This window comes from Vanellus vanellus (assembly GCF_965231255.1).
Source record: "Vanellus vanellus genome assembly, chromosome: 4".
Taxonomy (NCBI): Eukaryota; Metazoa; Chordata; class Aves; order Charadriiformes; family Charadriidae; genus Vanellus; species Vanellus vanellus.
Window position 1 is genome coordinate 30459240 of NC_138909.1, and position 13728 is coordinate 30472967.

The 13728-nt window shown below is 39.4% G+C and overlaps 1 protein-coding gene across 1 annotated transcript in view; it reads left to right on the plus strand.

The window, feature by feature from the left end:
* TSPAN5 (tetraspanin 5) overlaps nucleotides 1-13728 on the plus strand; it is an 81076-nt gene that overhangs the window by 56009 nt on the left and 11339 nt on the right. The window contains exon 2 of the mRNA XM_082482046.1: nucleotides 3434-3484. Coding sequence (XP_082338172.1) covers nucleotides 3434-3484 — 51 coding nt within the window. The remainder of the gene's footprint in view (nucleotides 1-3433; nucleotides 3485-13728) is intronic.

A 13728-nucleotide genomic window follows, 5' to 3' on the forward strand; every position in this document is an offset into this window, starting at 1 on the left:
CACCCTCTCCTCATTTGCTTTAGATGTGAAGAGATTTTCTTTCTAGTTACAAGCAAGCAGAACAAGACTGTCTTGGAGACATCCACAGAAGGGCTGCAAGATAAGCAGGATATGTGTCCCATTTTACTTCTGATTCTAACAAAAATACAGATGGATTTTTGCTAAGCACTTCCATCTTTTTTTTTTTTTTTTTTTTTTTAGGATATGCAGGAGTATTTCATAATTGTCAAGAAAATCCAAAGTTAATCCTGGTGAGAGGTGTAAGTCTCCTCATGAACATCTGTCTTCTGCCAGTGGGGATTAGTGAGAACATTCTTGTATGCTTCATCCCCATAGCAGGCTGTTTGTGCAAGGGTGGGCCTTTCTAGGGCATGATTGTAGGGGTTAGGTCGGTGGTCTGCCTAGCTCAGTATTTTGTCTCAAGTAATGCGAGTGGAGTTTGTCCAAGGAAAGAGACATTTAAATAACAAAGCATGTGTGGAGTGATCTTTTCCCAATTATGTTCTCCCAATGAGCAGCAGTGTAAAAACTTCCTGAGCCACAAGCTGTATCAAAATTACTTGTCAATAGGTATGGATCCTGCATTAATTTTTCTAATCTCTTTTCTGAATGCCATTAAGATTTTGATTTCCACAGCAACCTGTGATAAAGACTTTGTGATTCCATTATGAACCTTTTTCTCCTAATGGATCTTGTCCATTATTCCTGTTTCATCAGCTGCTCAAAAGGCAACTGGACAGAGATTTCCATTTTGGGATACGGAGAGGACTGAGCAGCATGTAATTCTTTGATCCTCTTGAAAACTCTGAGAACTAAGGTTCCTGTTTTTTTTCCTTGACAAGCCTGCCAGAAGCTTGACAATCTCAGGTTTTTTTAGGTGCTTCAGCTTGGTATAGTACAGTCTTATTCCCCAATCTGTAAACTGAGATGAGCTTGGCCTGGTTTGAGACCCATATAGTCTACTGTAAGTCACCTTTTGCAACCCCTGAGGTAATCTTACCCTTAAGTCCCAACTTCTTGTGAAGGATCAGGATGCTCAACTGGATTAAATTTAATAAAGCTAGTGGATCTGAGCCAGACTTGCAGCTGATGCATATGGCTGTTAAGTTATATTTGTATCTCCTGATCAAATTCTTTCATTATAGTTTTCCATGCTTATTCTGTTTAAAACCATATTAAGCTATTCACAAAACATAATGTTTTGTACCTCTCTACAAATAACAATTTGCTACTTCCAAATGCAGCTTATGGATTTTAATAATAATGTAGCTTTTTTTCCTCACTCCTCTTCCTTTAACCTTGATGTCTTTGGCTGTGTAAGAAAGAAGGAAAGGAGCCTGTTACTGCAAAAAAGAACTTAACTGCATTTGTCTGAAAGTGATTTGGAAACTTGTAGAGCTTTATCTCAAGTTTCAAATAATCACTGCAGTCAGAAGGATTACACACACTCTTCTGGCAAGCTTTATAACCATAGAAAAAGAGCAGTCTTGATACAGGTGAGATGATGTTTTTTGGCACACGTGGTGTATCTCAGGAGGCTGTACTGACATTCTCAAACCCATCTCTTGTACTTTATAGACAATCAAGGCTGCTGAAATAACAGACTTTCTTGGCCTGCAGTTGAGTTTTTCCATCTAGGAAAAATTTCCATTCATCTTGTGTTTAGTATAGCCAAGCCTACGACAGTTCCCTTTGAAGAATACTGTCTTTTACTGTTGTTTAAATTTACACTCATAACTCTTCAAGTCAAAAAGGAGAGTTTAATTCCCAGTTAGCATAGATGGGCTTCTGGGTGAGCTGGCTGGGTGTAGTATGCACAGTCCTTTGCTCAGCTGGCAAAGCACGTTTGGAGGAGAAGGTTATAGAGATGAGGGGTGTTGGGAAACTTCCGGGTATTGCAGTGAGCATATTCTACTTGATACTGAGTTATGCTTTACGTGGATGTGGCTGGACGTGGCCTTGGGCAACCTGATCTAGTGAGAGGTGTCCCTGCCTATGGCAGGGGCGTTGGAACTCGATGATCTTCAAGGTCCTTTCCAACCTAAACCATTCCATGATTCTATGACTTATAGATATTCTTGTAGTATAAAACTAAAATTGCCAGTTAAAAAAAAAAAAAGCGCATATAAGGAAGAAGGAATCTTGCTTTGAAGCTATTGAAATCACTTCTGGGAAAGCTTTTTAAGTTGATATTCCTGCCTCCTCCCATTTCTCAATAGAAAAACATTTTTGTTCTTTTTTTTTTTTTTGCAAAAGAAAAAATCATTAGGAAACTTAACTCTTTACACAAATCTTAAGAGAAATCATCCTATGTGCCAAAAATAATCTGTACACTGCATTGTGGAGAAAACACAAAGAAAACCGGAGTTTGATGTTCAAGCAACATTCCATCACATGCCCTGAAACTAGGGGGAATATAGTTTCCTTTTCAGCCAGCACTTAGGTTTAAAAAAAAAAAAAAAAAAAAAAAAAACAGATTAAGGTTGGAGAGATGGATATTTAGAGATGTGCTCAGACACCCATAATATGTTTGTTGTTTTTTTTTTTTTTTAAACATTCTACATGATCGGTACTGTATCATGCCGAATACTCAGTGGTGATGTTGGGAGACAGTGCTTATTCTGCCTGTCTGCTTGTTTCACTGATCTTTAGCATGTGGTTTGTATGGAAACCCTGTAGTATTTAGAGGGAAATGATGCACTCTATTCCATGGAACGAAGAATACAGGGACGTAACAAAATCACAGGTGTTGTTCCCTTTTCCGTCATGGGGGAAAGACACTGTCTTTTGAGTTTGGTGGTTTTGAGTCCCTTGGAGGAGAAAGGGGCTGTAACTTCCATTACAAAATACAGAAACTTTCAGTATCAGAAAGGTCATAAAATGTTGGCTTCAGAGTTTTTAAAAATTCTTACTCTTTTAGACAAGTATTTTTTTTTTTATTATTTCCTCCCCACCCCAGAAATCATGGGTTATATTATATTAAAACAGTTTTCTGTGTTTCTGTGGACAACATTGCTAAAACTGATTGTGTGTGTATTTAGGACTTTATTTTATTCACTTTCACTGGGGGAGAGCTGCGTGGACAGTTGTTTTGTGCAGGTGGTGGTAATAATGTATCGCTTGACTGGAGTTTGCTTTGAGTCTGACAAACTGAAAAAGAACCTTACTTGCTGGATGCTGAGAAAGTGACATTCATTGCACCTAGTATTTCTATGTGGACCATCCCTGAATGAGCTGCGCAAGTCTTTCAATTCTTCCAGTTACAATGGTTGAGTTGTAAAATAAATACATATTTTAAAACTCTTTGTAAGCCCCCAAAGTCCTGATAAAATTGATTATCCTAAAGAGGATGAGTTAATGTGTGTTTAAAATAAATCCATAAACTTACAGTTCCTGCACTGATTTTTTTTTTTTATTTTTTTTTTTCTTTTAGTTCCTTGGCATAGCATTTCTTGGGATTGGATTGTGGGCATGGAATGAAAAGGTAAGTTGAATATAGCACCAAACTCCATGGTTTTCCTCTTTCTCGCTTTTTTCCTGATGAAATATTGGAATAGTAATATGCTGCATGTTTTGTGTCCACAGAGTTTCTACTGAAACAAAATTAAGCTTCTCTGTCAAATAAAACCTTGGCTTGGCTCACCTAGAGGAAGATCCTTGGCATGTTTCCCAAGAATGCCTTGGCAAGAAATCATGGCTGACACTTGCACATAAAATAAGCATTTCAATCCATGCACGCTCAAACTAAAGCTCAGATACTAGAACAGTCAACTGAAGGCAATATTGGCAGTGTGTCTCTGCTGCATGTGGCCCTAGGAATGGAAAGAGAGCCTACATGTCTCAGAGGGCAGCTTCCTGAAAATAAGCGTCCTCGGCTTTGTTGCCTTAACATAGCACGCTAATTGCTGTTCCTCTTAAACAACAATGGTGCGCCCCCCCCCCGCCAAAACCAAAATGAACCCCCAAACCCTGAGACAGAGTAACTCTTTGTTTCTTCTTGTGCAAATAAAACTGTCCACTGGAACTCTCTGTTGCAAGACAGTAAAAACTTGGAAAAGGGAAGAAATGGGTGGTGGGGAAAGAGAACACTTGTGAACCATAGCCTAATTTTTTGTTTGCTTGCTGCAGAAGTTGGGAAGAAGATAAAATATCAAGCGGTAATATACAAAACAAGTCAGTATATGTTGGGTTACTGAATGAAGCTCGCTAAAAGACAACAGCTAAAATTAAAGCCAGAGTTTCCTTTTCTTATTTGTTTAAAAGATTGAAAATAGTAAAACCTGGCTGATAACAATGGTGCTATGATACTCAGTTACATAATGTTTTTTTCTTCTTTTAATGGAAAACACTAAGTTACAAATTGATGTTCACTTAAGGCATAATAACTGCTGCTTACAGCTGAACAAATAACACATTGGGAGCACTGGAGTTTTACTACCTAAATTCAGGACAAATTTTGCTGTTTCAGAAGTGAGATGTTAACTTGGATTCTGATTGCTCTGTGCATGTGCCTTCGATGTAGATAATTACAAATAGTAATGGGATATTATTTAACTCACTGTATACATCCATACATATATATGTATATTTACATACCATATGGTACTCATGTTGGATGGCTAGAATAGGCTTGGAAAGAGGTGCTGTGATTTTTTTCATTCAGCAAAGATGTAAAAACATGTTTCATTTAATACTCTGAGCATGCTTGCAGAGCTTACACCTATGTCTGAGCCCTGGAGAACTTTATTTTGGAGTAGCTTTCTAGAAGAGATTTTAACTTTTTTATTTAACATTTCACTAGATAACACAAACTATAGTCCAGTGTTTGAAATTTAAAATATACCAGTCCTATATACCAGCTAGAGAGTGTTCTGGCATAGGTTTTACATATTTTCTACACAGGAAAGCATATGTCTCCTTCCTAGAAAAATGCATTCAATCCATAATTGATAATAGCCAGAAGCCAAAGCTCATGTTTTTACTTGAGATTTGGACATCTGTTATCAAGTCATCTTAAACCATTTTTAACCTTGAAAGTGGGAAAAAATGCTGTGTTGTTTCTAAGTCAAGCAAATAAAACCATGTCGAGCAGTTTAATATGCATTAGCTCAGGCTCCATATATAGTAGGTTTTTCTATAGAAATTAATAAATAAAATACTGTTTATTGTTTTAAAGCACAGGTCTTTACTTGAAAATGAGCATCTCTCCCCAGCTTCTCTGTCTGTTGTGTCCTGTGGTGCTTAGTGTGGACTGTTTCAGCTTCATGGTTGTATCAACTAAAATATAGTGTAAGTATAGCTGAACTGTAGAGCTCTTGAGCACAGACTGACTTGATTTTTGTAACAGGAATTATGGAAAAATGGACTTGTGTCAAGTCAATTTGAGACCTTTCTTTCACTCAGCTCTCTAGAGGACAGGCAATGGCCAGAAGCTGCAGTCAGCAAGATCAAATTCCAGATACTCCTAGGCCACATGCAACTTAGTGGGGGGCGCATCAGTTACATCCCAGACAGAGTTGTTCTTGCTGCAGCTGGGGAGTTGGAGGCGGAGGCCTAAGATTTGACAGAGCTGTAACTTAACTGAAAAGCACTTCTCTAGCTAGACTGCTTCTTGCCTAAGGCTAGCCTGGATATCCAGTAGGCATTATGGATTGTTGTAACGGTATTCTGTAAGACAGCAAAGCAGCTTTGCAGAGAATGATCTAGGGGTCCTTGTATACACGAAGTTGAAAATGAGCCAGCACTGTGCCCTTGTGACAAAGAAGGCTAACAGTGTCCTCAGCTATATTGGGAGTGTTGCCATTAGGTTGAGGGGAGGGGATTCTTCCCCTCTACACACTCGTGAGGCTACACCTGGGCTGGTTCTGGGCTCCTCAGTACAAGAGAGAGACTGACGTACTGGAGCGTGCAGTGAAGGGCTGTCTAGATCATTAAGGGACTGGAGCACCTCTCCTACAAGGAAGGGCTGAGAGAGCTAGGACTCTTCAGCCTGGAGAAGAGCAGCCTTGGGGGAATTTTAGTGTTTATAAATACCCAAAGGGAGGCTGCAAAGATGATGGAGCCAAGTTCTTTTCAGTGCTACCCAGTGGCAGAGGCAATGGGCACAAACTGAAACACAGAAAGGTCCCTCTGAACATCAGGAAGCACTTTTTTTACTGTGAGGGTGACTGAGCACTGGCACAGTTTGCTCAGGGATGATGTGGAGTCTCCCTCATTGGAGATGTTCAAAAGCAGTCTGGACATGGTCCTAGGCAGCCAGCTCTAGGTGGCCAGATGACCTCCAGAGGTCCCTTCTAACCTCAGCCATTCTGTGAAGGCTGCTGCTGTCCAAATGAACTAAGTCTTTATCAAAGTTGAACTTGGTGCTGCTGATGTATAATAAGTAAACATAAATTTGTAAATTTTTTTTGTAGGCTTGGGTCTTCAGAAGGATTTCTACTGTAAACTGATTTGGTGGGGGAGAGGATTTTGATTTACTTCTATCTTGAATTGTATGGCTGTGTTGTTTTATAAACTGGCCATCAACTTGTACATACTTTTGCTGCTTCACAGCATCTTTTGAAGATAAAAAGATAACGTGCCAGGCCACGTTAAAAACGCGGAATGTAAAGAAATAATCCGCATCTTACAGGAGTCCCATTTGCTGCTGGCTGAAACAGTTTGGGGTGGGTTTGTGGCTTTGATAGTTAGTTTATCTTTTTTTGCTAAGTTGGTTTCAATTGTCCCTTTTCAACTTTGTTTTAAAGAAGAAAAAAGCATACTACCAGTGTTGTGACCTTCCTTACAGGATTTGCAGGGAGGCAAAAGAGCTCATTTGTCAAATAGGCAATAGAATTGGCTTGACAGCCAGTCAGCCAGCCCTAAACAAAAACTGGGCAATTAGCATTCTGAGTCATGAACCTGAAAGAGAGCTAGGGGGCTGGGGGGGAAGGGGAGGGGGCAATAAACTCGGAGGACGAATAAAGCTAGCTATACATGGATGCACTATATAGTTCACAATCTCTCAGTGTTTTCAGGCATGCCAGACTTGGGCTTGTACCATAAAAAAGTTCGCCCATTGCAGCTGATTTCACGCTCCCCCACCCCCCTGCAACAGTGACATGAACATTGTTAACATATAAAGAGTCTGTACTGAGCCCAAGCAACTTATAGTACCTTTGGTCAGCAGCAGAGGAAATGTGGTTATATTTCACTGGCTTTTTTTAACCACTTCTAGCCATTTCTTCTGTTGACTTTTTTAAAAATAAACTAGACTTTTACAAAATGTCTCTTTACCCCCTTGGTTGTGTATATTAGATAATGTGGTCTTAAGGCTCATTGGAAGTGTTCATGGTATGATGCCACTAGATACTTGGGAAAATAAGCTTCCTGATTCTGTCGTTAGCTGCAGGAGATTTATGTTCAAGAGTAGTAAGACTAAGCGATGAATTGCTGTTATGTCTTCTGAGACCTTAAAAGATTGTCTGTGGAGGCCGAGCTTTTAGAAGAAAGCCACTGTGGTTTTGGGGTATACTTTAAGTAGGAGGTTGCAAAGGTAGAGATACTGAAATGGGGAAAAAGAACCTGCAGATCCTTGCAAAATTTGTCGATTAAAGTTAGTTCATGTATAAGGTTGACTGAATTGAAGAGGGAGAAGCGTGTGTAAATTTGGTTTCTAGGCTTTTCTTGTTAAATCTTGTTAAAACTAGAAGACACTCCAGCTCAGAAGTTGTGTGCAGTTTGGGGTGCCAAGATGGTACCTCTGTTGTGCCAGCATAGTATTCTTGGCAAGCAGGAGCTCTAAATCTGGATCTCCAGTTTTAAGCTAGACTTTTACATGTTGATATAGGGTGATTTAGGCCTGCTTTGGTGTTCTGGGACAAGCTAAACTCGCTACATAGAAGCAGTCACAATTTGTCAGACCAAATCTGTCTCTCCTTGCCCTGAAATGAAAATTACAGTTGTTTTCAGGAGAAAATTCTTACTTTCTTTACTGTCCCAGTGAGTGGCAGACATCAAGAGGGAGTGATACACTAGTCACTCCATAATTGTTGTGCATACATGTCTATTGTGTAGTTCTTTTAAAGACAATTGCTGACAAGGAAATTTTGTGCATATCCTGTGGGTCCTTGTGGGCTGAAGGATACCCAAAGCGTATATCTTGCTTCTAAGCCAGGACTCTGTGGGTGTATTTTACAGGACTGGGGAGGAGAGAGAGGGATACTAATATTCACTATTACACTTAATTTAAATTTCAATACATCCAGATGCATTATCTAAACAGGCTCTTAAATCATTTTACTAGTGTTCCAACACCTTGTAACCATTAATCCTAAAAAATGTAAAAATCTGTATCTTGCACGTATTTATGCCAGCTATTCACCTATTGAACTCTGCTTTGTCATGACAAGAAAGCTAGACTAGTTCTTCACTAAAATTGGAAAATAAAGTTCTGCTGCTATTGCTGTTTGCTGTGGGAAATGCAAAACCAACAAAAATAAAGGAAGTAAGATGTGTAAACATCCCCCACCTAGTTTCTTGCTTGCAGAGGCAAAATTCTGGAGTGGAATTGATTTGGCATGTTTCAATGACTATTGTTCTCTGTCCTGTGCTCATTCAGATGCACAGCATGGAGAAACTGCATGGATTTTATGACTAACAAAGTAGAGAGACATTTTTCCATTTTAAAATCATGCATTTGGAAATACTTTTTATTTCCCATCAACCCCGTGTATTCCTGTTTGTCAGTGATTATAAGTCCTGCAGACAAGCTTGTGGAAAGGCTAATCCTCTGTTAGCAAAGAAGAAACGTTACAGAAAATCTTGTATTGTTGAATCTTTTTCTGACCATCTGCTTTCTTTTTTTTTTTGTTCCCCCAGTAATGGGATTCTGTAGCAGAGAAGGTTTTTTCCCCCCATTTTGGAGAAAATGTAAAAAAAAAAAAAAAAATTAGCTGGTTTCTCCCATCCTACTGGTGTTGTTTTTTTCTTTTTACATTTTAATGGCCCTCTGGGATGGTGTTTGTTATGGGGACTGTTGTGTTGAGCCCTGTTTTTACATGCACACCTATGGGCCAAATTCCATATATTTTCAGTGTATCCCTTCTTTATTTCCTAGGATGATGAGCCTCTTAAGGTATCTCTGACTCCACGTTTTGAATTTTCATTACTGGGTCAGCTTTTCAAAATTGCTGCTGTCTAGAGTGTTTCCACTTAGAACTGTTCTCTCTTGCTCTGCTGTATGGTACTGTGCCTGTGAAATCAACTGTTCCAGATAGAAGCAGTGGTCTAGCAAACTTCTGGGAACATTTCTGAGACCTGAATGTGGCAGTGGATTCTCTACACTAACTACAACCACAGATGGTCTGGAAATCCTGCTAGTTTGTTAATGCACTTGTGACTCCCTTCTGTTTGGCCTCATTAGGAACCAGGAACACAATCAGATTGTATAGGTGTGCCAACACTGGAGCACTGCTTCAACCAAGATATCTGTGTTGGCATTCATACATTTGGGGGAAATTAAAGTAACTTTCTGGGTTCAGCATGCAAAGGCTATGCCTGCTAAATGCAAATAGTGTGGACTAATAGGAGAGGAAATGGACCTGGAAATGGATTCCTGGATCTGACCTGAAATGCTACTGCAGATGTGCACGAAAGGCGGGAGCTGGAGTCAGAGATCTGTCTCTGCAAAGTAGTACAAATTGTCCTGATGATCTTAAAGAGTACAAGATTTCTAAGTGACTGTTGCTTCCTTATTCTTTATTAATGGGATAAAGGCAAACAAAATGTGCAGCGATAATATCAGGATGAGCCTTCTTGAGTTACTGTCTTCAAGAGCAGCATTCGTCCTTTGCCGCCTTCTCCCTTGAACTATGCATGAGATCCAGCTGGTAGGGTGGAGGACTCTGGCCACAGGAAAAAAAACAGCATGACAACAGAGGATCTGTCACTGGATTCAGGCATCTCTCAGACTGTTTTTCTGCCTGTGCTCACATGCCATAAGGAGAAGACTCTTGTTTTGCAGAAGCTTCTGGCTGGCCTGGCTTGGTTGTCTCATGTTTCTTGGTGTGGTGGAAGGCACCAACGCCTCTTCCCCCCACCCTTTTGTTGGAAAAAAGAGCAGGTCCTAGTGTTTCACTTCCTCTTCTGAATTTGGGGTGGGATAGGAATATGAGGTCGATCTTTCCTGTTCTATGCCTACATCATTGTATCTTAGTGATTGAAGTACATTTCACAAATAAATTAACTTTTTTCATAACTTCACCATTACTGATTTTAGTTCAATTATGGATAATACTTCTGTTCGTTCACTACCACAAACAAATTTTGACTTGTGGTAGATTAAAAGGTTAAATAATAACCTGGGTGCTGTAATGTACAGCAGGCAAGGGTGGGGGAACAGAGCAAACAGATGAGCTGGAGATCAGCCAGGGAACACGTCCTACTGGCTCTCCTTGGGGGACTACAGCAGAGCCCTGGGTTGATGCCATTGTGAGAAGAAAAGTATTAGACTATGTAGCTTTGTGCAAACAAAGTGTTTACTGCCAAATAAAGATTACATACATGCCTAAACTACCAAGAAAGTGATGTGTGTATGTACCCCAGAGAAATAACAATACTTCCAAAATGAGAATGTGGGTTTAGGGAAAAAAAACTTATTTCCTCTTTTCAGATGCTAAAGCATCAGTAGTACTTACAACTATTTAACAGTAAAGGTTGGAATGGACTACTGCAGTAGTGTTGCTGAGAAAAAAACTTTGCATTTGTAGAAAGCCTGACTTGACTTTAAAGGATTTACAGGTGGTTTGTTTAGGTCTTGCATTGATGGAAGAATTTAGTTGACAAACAGTCACTGTATATTCTGTGACTTACTGGTCAGACTGTGGATTCAGAGCATGTCACTGAAGGATGCAGTGTTAGAATATGAGATTCCTGATCCTCTACTCAAGCACCTCTGGAAACATTCCCTTCTGCTTTTGGCTAAAGATGGGATGAAGACAGAATTGGTCACTACCAGCCATTTGTACATCTCTGCCAAACTTTCCCCAGAAGTAGCCGTTACAGCCAAAACCCACTGAATACTGTGGTAGTAGACATTATAGAAACTTGCTGTGTATAGGAGAAGTATGTGCCCATAGGACTGTACATTTAGTTCTTCTTAACAGTATAGAGTGAGATAATATTCCCCTGTCGTTGACCTGCTGCTTGAAGCAAAATATGTTTTTCTTTAAAGTATTGCACGACTATCTCTTCAGAGAGCTTATTTGAAAGTGTTCAGAAAAAAAGATGACTGGAAAACCGTATTTCAGCAGTAAGCAGCAATCTTCTATCAGACTACCTCTGTGCATCTCTAGCTGTAACCACAGAGCATTGCTTGCATTTGTCGTTCCTGTTGCTAGCTATTGTTTTATTGCCAAAGCTTCTCCGAAGATTGTATATCCTCAGATGTCTCTCCAGAATACTGATAACTTGGGATTCATATGCAGAGAGCACACAGAGTACAAACGAGAATTACACAGTATGCGCTTTGCGCTCTCAGGATGTATTATTTGGGCTTTATCCAGGCTAGGCTTATGATTGCCATATGTGGACTAGCAAAAGATGCCCATCAAGGTGCTTTCCAAGGAGAGCAAACAACGGCAGATAAAGCTTGTGTTGCACTATTTCAGTATGTTTGAGATCACAGATACCCTGAGGATTTAGAGCCAGGAGGAGACCGGAGATTAGATGAGTGACTTTTGCTGGGTGACTGGCCAACATGTTGCATGCCAGGGTGCTAAGAGCCTGGCAGTACTAGAAAATCAAGCAAGGTGAGAAATGGCACAATCAGAAATGCAATATACAACTGATTCACTAGATTTTATTGTCATTGACTTTAATGGGTGTGTGACAAAATGCTACTTTATATTATGACTAGCTTCTCTAAAAGCACTGTCCATAAATGTGAGCTGAATTTCACTTGGATTTCTTCTTCCATTTGAATTTTACTACTTTGCTATGGAAAGAACTTGATTAAACATAGTTATTTGCTGATGTTTTTTTTTGTTTTATTGTTTGGTGTGGGTTTTTTTTAAAGAAAGACAAAGTGTCTTCTGAAGAGAGACTTAAATGACCGTTCATCCTTCTTGCAGTTTTTTCTGAGGTAAAATAATTATAAGACAAAAGCAACATCTTTTCTCCAGTGACTGTTTTCTCACTGTACTACGCTGTAGTCCATTAATGCCAAAATCGGCAAATATTATAAGAAATGAGTAGTAGTGTTTGCTTTAAGGCAGAATTTCTTTTCAACCTATAATGACTATGTAGGCACAGAAAGGGAAACATAGAAAGGAGTTAAAAACTGCATGAAGAAGTCATTTTAACAGTTGTCTTCCCTTGGGGCAGAGCTCATGTTTCCTGACTTATGTATGGCCAAGGCCATGACTTTTCAAAGGTTTGTGTGTTATCAGATTATGCTGTTTATTTTGCTTGTCATTCTTAGCCAGAAAGTTATGATTTCTTTTCTATGACAAATGTAATGAAGCAAAAGTAGTGGAAAACTTTTGCACAAATTGATATAAGTGTTAATGATGAATAAGCATTCATTTCAGCCTGGCTTGTACCATCTCGTCACTAGTTAGTTAGAAAAAGGGACGTGCCAACTGGTCTGCTTTGATAGCAATACTGGCTCTGAGCAGCGTTGTGTGTTATCATGCCTTACATCTATTTTTGTCCTTTTAATGAGTAACAATAAAACTAGTACTATATGTATTGTAGGGTGAAAGTGATGAATGTGATTTCTTTTTTATTATCACTCTGTCAGGCAGTAGCCTTCTGTAGTAGGAGTGAGAGGAATCTGGTTTGAGAATGTTGTTCATGCTGTTGGTTTATTGTTCATACTTAGGATTGGGTTGTAGTCAGGTTTTTCTTTTGCTTTTAGCATGCTGGCCTTTTCCAAGCCTCTTTGCTGTGTGCATTGGAGAAATTCATGTGTGTGTTTTATCCAGTCTATTGTGGTCTGCAGAATTAAAAGTTTTGAGTACTGTCTTTGTTTACTATTTACTCAATGTTAGTTTTGCTTGGGGAACTGGATGTGGTTGCAGACTATGTGGAGTACTGTATTAGAGGTATTGGTTACATGACTTTTTATGTGTTCTGGGTGGTCCAAACTGAGTATAGATATAAAAAAAAATAATCACAGGTCTAAATCCATAGTTGTGAAGAGTCATCTGTGAATAATATTGCTAACAACTTTGGGAAATGAGGTTATGATCACTTCCTTAAAAATTATTGCTGTTTTGGGACTACTTCAAAGAAGCAAAGGGACGATGAACAGGTAAAAGGAAAAGGATGAAGAACTAAATAATTCTGCAAATAAGGAGCTGTAGAGGTAAAGGTCTATATTGTTGCTTTTCAAGCCACAGCTTCATTCAGGAGTTAATAGGGAAAGCAATAGTCCGAAGCACTCAGCCTGGGTTCAGGCTTCTTTGAGGAAATACATGGAGAAATGTCTGCTACAGGAGAGTGTGCTTTGCATTGACCTACAGCACTGGGGAGGTGAATGAAGAAATAGTGATACTTCAGCTTTTTTTTCTGCCAAAAGGGTTTAGGAAACTGTAACTGTTCCTGTACAAATTCACTGGAATAAGGAAGACTTTGTACTTGCTTCTTGATATGACCCATCTGTTCAACATCAGCCAAACTGTGGTTAAAATGTGTTCAAAAAAATAAAATAGTTCGTCGGGATTACTGGCATCACAACCCAAGCTC